Genomic DNA, 13626 nt, shown 5'->3' on the forward strand with positions numbered 1-13626 from the left:
CACATTGTGAAGGCCTTCAAGTCATCAAGTCACTCCTACAAACAAGACCCCAACCTTCACAGATCCCCACAGAATTCATAATGGACCTCCTACGCATTGCCCTTGAGAATAACTACTTCTTGTATCGAGATACCTACTACCTCCAAGTTAAGGGTGTCTCCACGGGGGCCTGTTTTGCCCCAAACTTTGCCATCCTGTTTGTAAACCATATGGAAAAAACACTCATCCTCTCTACAAATAATCCCTTCCTTGACAAAATCGATCTTTGGTGTCGATACATTGACGATATTTTACTCCTCTGGAATGGCACCATTGAAACTTTAAATCCCTTCATTGACTGGCGTAACCATTCACAGAATCACCTCAAATTCACCAGTGACTGCAAAAACAATGATTTACCATTCCTGGATGTCACTATTCACGCCGAAGAAGGTAAACTAGGTACATGCAGGAGGGGGGTGGGCGCACACTGCCTCACACTCCAGCACTCAATTTGCCCCGATGCATCATAATAAATGCAGTGCATGACAAACTAGGTACATGCCTATACCACAAGCCAACAGAAAAAATACTCTGCTTCAATACTCAAGCTCATTAATTCAATGGGGTTCCCCAAATAAATCAAAGGACCTGGGTATCAATTAGTATAGAACAACAGTGGTCCTCGATATATATTCAAGCATCAATAAATGTATTGCTCGTTGTTCATATATTAAGGAAATTAATCCAGAAGACAGGAAATATCGCTATTTTCAAAGCCAGTAATACATATCAGTATATTGTACCCAACACAATTCAATTTAAAGAAACAACCAATATTTTTGATAAGTAATTATATTTCAAATTTATTTACAACATTCATCAAAAACAATTAGATAATAGGGAAGAAGAGGCTGCACGAATGCAGTGAAAGCGGTGCTCAAGTGAATTTAAAAAGAAAGGAGAGCTCAAGAAACAAGGTTCAAATTTTATATACAATACCTTTAGTTGGACAAATTACAGGGGCCTATCCACACAATTTTGTATACAATGATGGTTTAGACAGGGAGGGGAGGGAACATCAGAGATATGGTATAGGCCTCAAAACATGGGGGTAAAAACTGTCGACGTTTCGACCCTGGCGCAATAAGGGGAAGTTTAATGCCTCTGCTCTGGGTCTTCTTCAGGACTGGGTTGGCGGGGGGGGAGGATGTAGAACAACTGGAGGGACCAAAACTGATGACAAGACGGTTCGGTCCCAACACTAAATGAATGAGGGCAACCCGTCAGTGGAGTGTGCAACGTTAATCCATTAATTTGGTCAAGATATGTATTCCATTTGAAATTGGAAACAAATTCCACTAATACTTCAAACTATTAGGCAAGACAGGAGTGATGTACGAAGGAGGTGATACTGTTCAGTATGCCCCAGCGTCCTTTTAGGATGTAGATGCTCTAATATCAATTAAAGAGCCGCGATCAAATCAAAGGGCCACGGGAGAGCCGTCATTGTCCCTAATACCCAAGCTATCACCCACGAGGACTGCGACATGGCCTCCCCTACGGCCAATTTGTACGCATCAGGCATAACTGCAAGTGGCGCAAAGACTACTTTCGTGAAGCTGAAATCCTGACCAATAAACTAATCAACAGAGGCTATCCTAGACGTCTGGTGACCAGAGCGCGTAAGAGGGCATGGTACTGCCATCGAGACCCCCTTCTCACACCACAAGCAAAAAAATCCATGACTAGAATACCTTTTGTATCGAAATTCAGCCTGGGCAGTAATAAAATCTCCAAGATTATAAAGAAAAACTGGTCACTGTTGCGTCCCTACAAACCATTCCAAGAACCACCACTCTTCTCCTACCAACGTGGGGATAATCTAGCAAGTCATCTTGTTCACGCCATCACCTGGCCTGAAAAACAGGTAGACAGACACACCATCACAGCAGCTTGGGGACTGGAACCAATCATTGGACATTACAAGTGTCAAAATAGCAGTGTCTGTGACCTTACTATCAATACCAAGGACTTCAGTCACAGTGGAAAAACTTACAAACTAAAGAAATACACCAACTGCAGATCTCAAATTGTATTCTATGCTATCCGCTGCCCATGTGACTTGACCGATATCGGGTAAACCAAACAGACGGTCAAGTAACGCATCATACAATACAAAAGCAGAATCAATTGCAAATTACTCACTGCACCTTTGGTCACACACTTCCTTGAAAAGAATCACCTCGATACGGACATTTCATGGCAGGTGATCGACAGACCATCTCTACCCACGAGGGGCGGTTACATAAAGACCCTCCTCAATAGGGCTGAATGCAAATGGATGACTCTGTGCAACTCAGTTAACCAAGGATTAAATACTATTGATGAATGGAACAGTACCATTTCTGTTTAACTACACTATAGACATTGAGAGGCCATTACCAATCAGACGGGCCTCAAGACCACCATACCTCATTTAACCTTCCTCCCTAAAACACCCCTCTGTCTCTAATTCTGTTGTACCTGATTCTGTTTATTACATGCCTGTTACCTTACACTATATACATGTCCTTTCATCTGAATGTGCAGTACCACTTCTTTTATCTGCTCTAGTTTTTTATACGTGATAGTCATGTAATATATATGTCACCTTCACGTATAGACTTACTCCTTCTCCAGCAGGTATTCACACCAAACTGTTAACTCATTTCATAATTCCAACTGCTACATTGTTGTGAAATATCCCTGCCTAGCCAACCGTTATTATTTGGTGACCGGTTACTGATTTACAAGTCACTTGCTTAATTTTATTGCCACATACCCTTGTCCGTGTAAATGTTTTGCTCTTTCTTACTTCATACCAATTATTGTTTATACTAACCATTGTTTGTGCCAAAACTTTATTGTTTCTCTGCAATCGCCGATGTGACAAGGGGTTTCGCTCTGCCCATTCTCCCTCCTCCATTCTCGCGCCCCCTCGCCTGCTCCCGCCCCCACCCATTCCTATTGGCCACACCGGCACCACACCACTGCACCACGTGACACGCCCCTTCCGGGATACCTCTCGGAACCGTTCACGTCGTCTTTTCACATTACTGGATCCAGCACGGCCCCTCGGACCCCATCTTGGACGTAACACGTGCCTTTTACGATATCTAGAACCGCTCACCCCGGTTCTGATGCCCACACGTTCTGACTCCCCCGTTTACCCATCTAGGCTCCTACACCTTGAACCCCTCCGCCGAGCTCCCCGGTGTGACAGGTGTCCCGCACTCGAAGATTTCTTCTACCAGAGGTGCCTCCATCCACACAACAGGTATACTCGCGCTACCTTGCGGTTCTTACCCCAGTGCCAGCCGCTTACAGACCCCTCCACTCACTTTTCCCTTCCTGCCCCGCAGATCATACTCGGACGTTGTTCCGCCCAACTGACCGTGGACTCTCCAGAATGACTTAACCACTGCTTGGTCCATAAAGAAGGTAATTCCTACTACGCTATGTTTCCCCTTGCCCGCTACGTTCTGACAGTGGCTTTCTGACACCTCTCCTACCGGCTCAGCCTCCCAGCCTTTTCACCTTTATTGAGCTATGCTGGCCTTACACACCAGACTCTTTGTCTCTTACCATCGGGATTTGTCTCAACCTTGGCAGTGCTCCACTCCTTCCTCTCTTTGCACCCGACGTCTAGATGGGCCCCCGCGCCCGCTACGGTCTGACAGTGGCTTTCTGACATCTCTCCTACCGGCCCAGGATCCTAGCCTTTTGAACCTATTGAGCTATGCTGGCCTTACACACTTGACTCATTGTCTCTTAATATCGGGAATAGTCTCAACCTTGGCAGCGCTCCCCTCCTTCCTCTCTTTGCGCCCTACTTCTAGATGGGCCCTCCCCACTCCCGACCCTTATTGACATCATCAGCAATTACCCAGCGTGTTTTGACCGTACCCCTCCCAACCTTACCTCTTCCCTTCCCTCCCGCACCACCACCAATACAGTGCAACCCGGTCCTGAAGACGATCCCGAGTCACGAGGATCGAAACGTCGTCGACTACACAGCTCAATAAATGGCGCAGCTCCCACAGTGGCTCACCTGAATCCTTACCTCTGAATCAAATACTATTGCATTGTAATTTACTTTGGAGCCACATTGTTCATCTTACACACTGTATATATTATTACACTCTCACTCCTTGCGCCGTTCACGCTGTCCACAATTGTCACTTGCGTCGCCACTTATGTCACTTGCACATACCGAGCACCAAGTGCAATTCGGGTTGTTTATTGATTCATCTTTGTACAGTGCTGCTATAACTGTATTCCCTATCTTTGCTTAAATTACACGATGCAATGAGCACGATCTAAAACGATTTGAGTCTCCTTATTTCCTTACTAGTAATGCTTTTAGCATACATGTTTAATTGCCTCTGTAATAACACCTGTTGGGATATTGTCTGTTCATTCGATCCTTCCACCCAGATCCCAACGTGGTTTATGGGTCATACTCCTGTAGTATTTTACTGCAATGTAAAAAAGGCATGTGGTGCATGCACATGCAGGGTGGTCTTTCAGTCTGCCGGGGGGCTCCCGCCATCCAAATATGACAGGGGGAAATGGTAGGCGGGCGGGGAGGGATGGCGGGTGGATCGCCACCGCCATACGGCAGTGGCGATCCGCCCGCAATTGTAATAGACCCCTTAGTATGATTATAACACATGAAATTGAGACTAAAAACTAATTAAAAGTTATTTAATTTAAATATAGGGATGGTGGGGCCCAAAACTACCTGCTATGTATTTCTTCACAAAGATACATAGAAAAGCTCAAATCCGAACTGGATGACCCATAATATGTGAGATTGAATCATCAAGCACCAACTAAGGTAAAAAGTGGATGGAGCATATATGAATTTAACAAAAACAATTACAAATGGCCTCCCTTGGGAAAACATTTTACAATTTTATAAAATGAATCAATGTTGAAAGATAGCAAGATGTTGTAATTGTACACACGATTCAAGGTGGAAGAGTATGCAATCAACAAGTGATTTTGAGAAAGAAGCATTTTGCCTTCATTAATTGGAGACATTAAATCATTGACTGCACGTGGACAATGAGTTATTCTATATTTTATGATTAAGGATTGTGGTATCATAGATCAGTATGATTAGATTACAGCTATCTAGGCTCACAGGTAAAATGTCAATACTAATATTATCTTTTCGTGGTTTAACAAGCGATAAAGGTACAAGCAGGTGTAGTTTTAATACACTTGGTCAGGTAATATGCAGTAATTCCCTTGTGTGCCCCTGTATCTCCTTTTTACACTTCTCTTCGCTCCCTTTGTTATATTTACTCTGCTTCCCTGTCTCCTCCTTTTTATATTTTTATATTTTTCTTTTTCTTTTTTCTGTTGAGGGATAATTCCCTCTTTTCCCTCTTTTCCTTCTCTGTTTTATCCTCTTTCCTGTTTTCTTTTTCTTCTCCCTCACTTTGGGGCACATTAGGATGGTGGGCGGACTTTGTCCGCCCGCCCGCCATCTGACGCAAAAAGGGACTGCCCGCCATAAGGGCAGAGGTTCCACAGTGGCGGGGGCATCCCGCATTTTTAACATTGCAGCGGGCGGTGCTGAAAGCACCGCCTGTCGCAATGCTAAAAATACACGTCATGCTGTTCAATGCACAACATGACAGGCACTGCGCGGTGTTTGCCACTTTGTGTATTGAAATGCAGGGGGTACCAAAGGTACCCCCCCATGTGTACCCCGCACTGCCCAGAATCCCTGGGGGCCCGCAACGGGCCCCCGCAAGTGATTCCTGCATTTGTCCGCCCCCATCAAGGCGACTGGGCGGAAAAGAGTTTTCCGCCCGGTATATACACATAAAATTTGACTGGGCGGAAAAGAGTTTTCCGCCCGGTATATATACATAATATGGTGGCGGTGTCTGTTAGACACCGCCACCATATTAAACTTTTTTCCGCCCGGTCGACTTGTCGACAGGGCGGAAAAGCTGCGGACGGTCTTTCCGTCCGCCCTGGTCCCCCCGCCATAGTAATATGGCGGGGAAAATGGGTGGCAGGCGGGGACAGATATCCGGCGGGTCGCCACCACCATGCGGGCGGTGGCGATCTGCCCGACATCCTAATGGGGCCCTATATGTTTTATGTAGCATAGTTTAACTTCTTTCGGGGTGCTGTTATTTTGAAAGTGTTGACTTTTGAAGTGACAGTTTCTACGTTTTGAGAAAATATTCCAAAAGCATCGGGTTAGACATGATAATCTCCAGGATCCATACCTAACATTACTGTTCTTTGATTCTACCAATGTGGATACGAGAAAAATTAGCCTGTGATGAGACAGGAGTTTCTCCAAATGTGTCAAAACTAAACTGATTGAATTACATTTTCTTTTGTTTGTTCTAAGCCCTCGTGGAGATTAATGAAGAAGAGCACATTGTGGCAGACATCATGCAAAGGCGCTTCTTCCCTGCTCTGATCAACAACATCCCATGGGAAGGTTTTCATTTTGCTGGAGAAGCAATACAAATTTCGGAAGCAACTGACTTTTATGGAGCCACTGTCTGGCCATCGGTAATTACAGTTTGATAATATTTCTAATATAAGCCTTTTATGGTTCTCTTGGTTGCACATGCCGAGAATGTTCCCTGCTACACAGAGTTAGTCACTAATGTTGGTCTTCAATCCTCTGAATGGAGGAGTGATTGGGAGAATTAGGTATTAATCATGCAAAGTAATGCAGAAATGTGTGAGGTTTTAATTGTGCTATTAGTTGATCTAAAAAGTATGTATAAAGGTTATGCATTGCCTATGGTGATGTGTGTATTTTTATGTATGTATGTTTGTGTGGATTGGAAATCATAAGGAACAATGGGGAATATTCACAAGGTAGTGGCGGAGAGAGACGTTAGCCTTCTTGGCTTAACGCCTCTCTCTGCCACTTCGGAAACACAAGGCAGCACAATATTCACAAGGATATGGTGCAGCCTTGCATTTCCCCCTGTGACCCCCTGCGATGGCGCTAAGTTTCACAACTTAGCGCCAACTCAGGCACCCTTGCACCATAGTGCAAGGGTGTCTGCAAGCAGGGAGGTTTGTTTATGTACAGGAAGGTGTCACTTCCTGCACATAAGCAAACCTAAAATGCCAGTTTGTAACTTACATGTGCCCTGCTTCATGCACTACACATGCAAGTTACAAAACGGCATTTGAAAAAAAGGGTTGTTTATGTACAGGAAGGGACACCTTCCTGCATATACACAAACCATGGAATTGTGCTTGTTCCTTGTGTGCTGCACAAAGCAGCACACATGGAAAAAGCAAAAATGAGGAGAAATAAAGCATTTCTCCTCATTTCGCCAACTTAAGACCAGGGTTTTCCTTGCCTTAATTTTGTCGCTGCCTCCTATTTACGCTGCCCTTGTGAATAGGGGGCAGTGCCAAAATGGGTGTTGCAGTTTAAGCCCCACCACAACACCCATTGCATGCCCCTTTCACGCTAAACACAGTGTGAAAGGGGTCCTCATTCACAAGGCAGCGTTCTCCAGTATTAGGGTGTCTTTCATAGATTCACATGCTTGAATATTCCCCGTCGTCGGAGTGGGAGTCCCACGGTAAATAAAATAGCAATAATATACTATATATATTACCTACTGGCGGTCGCCAGTAGGTATATATAGTTAGGATTTTTTCCCTATGGGATTTTTGAAAATTCTATGTCTAATAACTTTGGCGTTTGTGGACGGAATTGGCTGAAATTTTCAGCAAAATGGAACATTTTGTTTCTGAGCAGCCCCTGGAAATTTGGGGGGAGTTGGTCCAGGGGGGGCCGAGAAAAAAGGGGGGTCCCAAAACGTGTTTTTAACATTGAGTTTTCCATAGGGCGGTTAGCCTCACTTTTAGCCCGAACGGCTGAATGGATTTGCACGAAACTTGGCAAAATTGTAGGGACTGGTAGCCCGATGTGCCTTTTGTAGGTCTCAATATATGTGCTGCAGTGGATTTTGAGAAATTAACGTTCAAAAAAAGATATATATCTGTAAGCGCGGACCAGGCAGCGCCCCGGTTCGCGTACTTGACGCGTAACGGAACTTCGCGTAGCGAAGCTGATTGGCTCTCCGGTGTCTGTCAACATTCTAAACAGTCCGGAGCGGCCGCCATCTTGTCTCTCGGTAGGATCGAGAGACAAGAGGAGGCCAAAACAAAGGGGGAAATAACTATAAGGGGGCATAGTAGATCCTCGCTGACCCCCTAGGTTTAATGTGGAGGTTTTAAAGGGGCCCCGCGAAGCAAAAAAAAAAATTTTTTTTTTGTGTTTTTTTTCGTGGTTAGCGCCCGGTACGCGAACCGGGAAGCGTTCTGGGGAGCGTACCACAATGAAAAATGAATGATAGACTTTTCAAATGCTGTATGTTAATTGATTGTTGGTTTTGTTGATTATTTTTTATTTTTTTTTATTTTTTAAGCTTTTTTTATTGTGTTTCATAATTTATTAAACTTTCTAACATTTCATTGTCAGAAATTTCATAATAATCATGGAATATAGATTGTAGTCTCTGAGGTTGTAAAATGTCCTCATTTGCAAGGAGGTTATCTACTGCTTGTACACATTGCAGTAGTTCTTGGTCCCAAGTTTCATCCATAAATTCAATCTCATTTGGATCAATGATTTCTGTGTTGGACTCTGGAAGGACAATTTCAAATGAAATGTTTTGTTCACTTTCCATTTTCCCTGAAATTTGCATAAAAAAAATATATATTAGTAGAGGTAGGGCACTGTTGGGATTAATTTTAGATAGGCAGTTTTTAACAGAGAATTTATCTTTGGGCAGTGTATAGTATCAGAGTGGAAGTAGGAATATAAAAAAGTGTATCTAAATTTATAAGTACTACAGAGGGATAGTATATAACTAACAGAAAAAGTTTGCCATATTAACTTAAAGTGCACAATATACTTCAGTTTTAAAAATAACAACTTACCTTTAAAAAGAAGTTGAAGTTATTAATGAAAATCCTATTGAAATGTACACCAGGAAGTAGTAGTCAAAATGGCTGTGTTTCCTTCTCTTCCTTTATATATATTCGGGTACATAACCAATCAAATGTCAGGTAAAAAAAGTAGAAAATGAAAGTAACATTTTAATTGGTTGTCAATTCCAACATTTCAGATGTGTTTTGTGAAGTAATTTACCTCACGGTATTTAGAGAGGTCTACAGGCTAAATGGCTAAATGGAATTCCAATCAAATTTGTGAAAATGGTAGGGATTGGTATGTAGTATGAGCTAATCTATATTTGGTGAAATTGTCTCAAGTGGCTTTTCTGTGAACTACTTTCCCACCTTTTTTGATGGTGCGCTTCCCAGGGAGCGACCCGGTACGCGAACCGTTGAGCGCCCCGGTTCGCGTACCTTAAGCGTTCCGGGAGTCCACCATTTTGTGTTTCGGTCGAATTAAGATACAAGATGGAGGGCAAATAATGTTCAGAATGGGTAGAAGGGGGCACGGTAGACTTATCTTGACCCCCTAGGTTTTCTGAGGGTGGCTGAGGAGGTTTATATGTGCGAAAAAAAAACATTTTTTTTAAAAATTTCGCGAGGTTAGCTCCCGGTACGCGTACCGGGTAGCGCCCCAGGGAGTGTACTTTGTTGAAAATTAGTGAAAAAAATTAGAGTAAAATAATAATTGTGAGTGATTAGATGTAGGGTAGCTCTGAGAAGAGCTTTTGGGTTTATGGTACATTTAGGTACTTATAAGTAGGTACCAATGCACATTTTTAAATTCAGAGTGAAAATTCTGTTGCCCTCATCTGAGAAGTGAACTCCATCTCCTCTGTAGATATCTTGCATGTAGTAACGCAAGTTATTGTTGTACAGGGAGCCCATTCCATGGTCTCTCATGTAAGCTGAAACAGATTTGTTTACATGCTTCCTCGACTTCTCAATTTGTGGACAAAATTGGTTTGACCACCTCCATTTCTGTCTTTGGCATATATTTGAATATACCAAGGCAGTCTGAGGAAAAAGTGCCATTAATTGCTCAAAGGTGTCCTTTAAAAGCATTTCCAGACCTACACCAGTCAAAGTGCCCAAGTCATTACCTCCACAGTGCACAATTAACAGGTCAGGTTTTGGCAAATGCATAAAGGTTTTCACCAATGGTATCAATTGGTGACATTTTAATCCTCTGTGGCCAAACCACTTAATTTCCACATCTTGTAAATTGAGGTTAGGTAAATTCCTGCTTTCAACGTACCTTTGAGCCCAGTGAATATAACTATGACCAACAATCCAGACAGAAAACATGGTGAGAGAAGGTTCTCCTGCAGTCAGATGAAGTGTGGCAATGAAATGGCAGTTGAAAAAATGAGAGTTTGAAATGAAAAAAACTGTGGAGTTTCTGTGTTCATGAAGCAGTAACAGTGATTGGTGGATTTTGATTGATGAAAACAGAAAGTTAGGGTGTACAGATGTGTTGTTTGAAAGATGTATTTTGAGTGGTCAATAAAAAATCATTAAATGAAAGAAAGCACTGGATATGCAGGTGCACTGAGAGTTCAGAGTTCAATTGCAACATTGTTGTGTGAACTTGCAAACACCAGAGTTTCTCCAAGAGGTGGTTGCTATGGAAAATAGGCAGAAAGGGCAGAGGGGGAAGGGTTTTCATTTGAAAAAAAGTGAGGGAAGAGTTTTGATTGGGTGACATGAGAAATATGTGTGAAGAATTACAGCATTTCTGTGCTTTTGATAGCTGCAGACTCTGGAGTGCATACCTTTTGCTCTGCTGAAGACAAATTGGTGTGTTTCTGAGACTGTTTTCAAACTCAAAGTATTTGCTAAGGTGAGAAAATATTTCTTTACTTTAGATAGAGAATAGTGTGCTTTAAGGAGAAAATTATGATTTATGTGGCGCAAATTGCTTGTAAATATGCTCTCACATGTGCATGGAAAATTTAGATTTTGAATGTTTGTGTTAAATAGCCATGTTAAAAGTGACCAAACCATGCTGGGAAGGCAATCAAAAAACGCTTTCATGTGTTTTAATGACATTTTAAGTCATTTTCCCATGTGCAGTGTTTAGAAATTATGATTTTAAAATCGTTTTTGGGGAAAAGGAATTGTTTATAAAATCATGACAAGGACATAATGGTGTATGGTTCTTTATAAGGCAATTGACTGTTCCTGATGTTATTTTTCTCATTTTAGTGTAAGACCTTTCTCTGTGGCGCAAATTGTTTGTAAATATGCTCTTACATGTGCATGGAAAATTTTAATTTTCAATGTTTGTGTTACATAGCCATGATAAAAGTGACCCAACCATGCAGGAAAGCCAATCAAAAAACGCTTTCATGTGTTTCAATGACATTTTAAGTCATTTTCTCATGTGCAGTGTTTTGAAATTATGATTTGAAAATCGTTTTTGGGAAAAAGGAATTGTTTTTAAATTCATGAGAAGGACATAATGGTGTATGGTTCTTTATAAGGCAATTGACTGTCCCTGATGTTATTTTTCCCATTTTAATGTCAGACCTTTCTTTGTGGTGCAAATTGCTTGTAAATATGCTCCCACCTGTACATGGAAAATTTTGATTTTGAATGTTTGTGTTACATAGCCATGTTAAAAGTGACCCTACCATGCAGGAAAGCCAATCAAAAAACGCTTTTATGTGTCTTAAGGACAATTTAAGTAATTTTCCCATGTGTAGTGTTTTGAAGTTATGATTTGAAAATCGTTTTTGAGGTAAAGGAATGTTGTTAAAATTTATGTGCGCCATATGCCCCCAAATTTCTTTTTTAGGGTTGCAGCAGGGTGTTCTTGAGACACCCCTGCACCTTTGGAATAAATTCCTAATTTGTGATGAGCAAATTGTTAATCGCAAATTGCACCTTCATTTATATGAGCCTCGTAGCCCATGGAAATGAATGGGTAATTTGCAATTAGCAATTTTCTCAAAGCAAATTTGGAATGGTAAAGAATCGCTATTTATTCCTTAAAATTCGCTTTTTTGGAAATGCAAAATAGTTATATGATACATATGGCGGTTGATGTCTAACAAGATAAGAAGCTTATGGATACATTTATGATGACTGGCGCAATGAAGTAGAAATCACTTACTTCATTGGTAGGCCTTTACAATAAATTATCTCCTCTGTATTCTTCATCAAGCGTAACTTTAATCTGCAATCCTGAGTAGGCCTCACCTTAAACAAACCTCTGGATAGGCCACATCTTATTGTCATCCTGAATTAATCATTTAAAATGCTAGGGACAGATTTATGATAGGTGTATACCTCTTTTGTGCCACTTAGAAAACATTGTCCATGGGGAAATGACTTAAAATGTCCTTAAGACACATGAATGTGTTATTTTAAAACGTTTGCAATTTTTTTGGGTCACTTTCAACATGGCTATGTGTCTGAAACAGTCAAAATCTAAATTTGCAATGCACAGGTGGGAGCATATTTACAAGGAATGTGCTTCATGGGGAAAGGTCTTATAATGTAATATGGGAAAAATGACATTAGAGATACTGAAATGCCTTATAGAGAAGCATACACCATTATGTCCTTGTCATAAATTTGCAAACCATTACTTTTCCACAAAAATGATTTTCAAATTATATTTTGAAAACACTGCACATGTGGAAATTACTTAAAATGTCAATAATTCAAAATTTGTGATTCCTTAAATGCAATGTATCCAAAAAAAAATAAGTAAAAAATGATATTAAGGATTTGGAAACTACCACCAACTTCTAGTTTGTGGTAATTTGCGAATTCTTTTCAAAAAGCATTTTTTTCAACAAAAAAAAGGTCCCATATGACGCCCATACATGCCATTAGGGCATGTAGGTGTGCCATGTGCTCCCAAATTTCTTTTTCAGGGGTGCAGCAGGGTGTTCTTGAGATACCCCTGCACGCTTGAAAAAAATTCTATTTTGTGATGAGCTAATTGCTAATCACAAATTGCAACATTAATTCCTATGAGCCTCCTAGCCCATGGAAATGAATGGGTAATTTGCAATTAGCAATTTGCTCATTGCAAATTAGGAATAGTAAAGAATTGCTATTTATTCCTTAAAATTTGCTATTTAGGAAATGCAAAATAGTTTGATGGTACATATGGTGGTTCATCTGTAACAAGATAAGAAGCTTAGGGATACATTTATGATGACTGGCGCAATAAAGTGCACATTACTTACTTCATTGGTAGTCCTTTATATGTATTATCTCCTCTGTATTCTTCATCAAGCGTAACTTTAATCTGCAATCCTGAGTAGGCCTCACCTTAAACAAACCTCTGGATAGGACACACTTTATTGTCATCCTGGATTAATCATTTAAAATGCTAGGGATAGATTTATGATAGGTGTATGCCTTTTTTCTGCCACTGTGCGTCACTTTTATGATGCAGCGGTGGTGCATAATATTTGCTATGAGGTGACAACATTAAAAATTGATGCATTTAGGCAGATATGTCATGGTGTAAAAAAAAAACGTACCACATAAAACCCAATCAGCAGTAATGCAAAAGATGCACCATGTCGCAAGACAGGCCTCACTTGGGGCCATATGTATCAAGCTAATTAGCATTTGCAAAGATCAAAATTCTATGAATTTCGGCCTTTGCGA

The 13626-nt window shown here is 41.2% G+C and overlaps 1 protein-coding gene across 1 annotated transcript in view; it reads left to right on the plus strand.

Annotated features, from left to right (window-relative positions):
* LOC144771908 (protein-lysine methyltransferase METTL21E-like) overlaps positions 1–13626 on the plus strand; it is a 289117-nt gene that overhangs the window by 67619 nt on the left and 207872 nt on the right. Inside the window, exon 3 of the mRNA XM_078656145.1 lies at positions 6404–6570. Coding sequence (XP_078512271.1) covers positions 6404–6570 — 167 coding nt within the window. The remainder of the gene's footprint in view (positions 1–6403; positions 6571–13626) is intronic.

The sequence above is a fragment of the Lissotriton helveticus genome, chromosome 8, assembly GCF_964261635.1.
Source record: "Lissotriton helveticus chromosome 8, aLisHel1.1, whole genome shotgun sequence".
In the NCBI taxonomy this organism is placed as follows: Eukaryota; Metazoa; Chordata; class Amphibia; order Caudata; family Salamandridae; genus Lissotriton; species Lissotriton helveticus.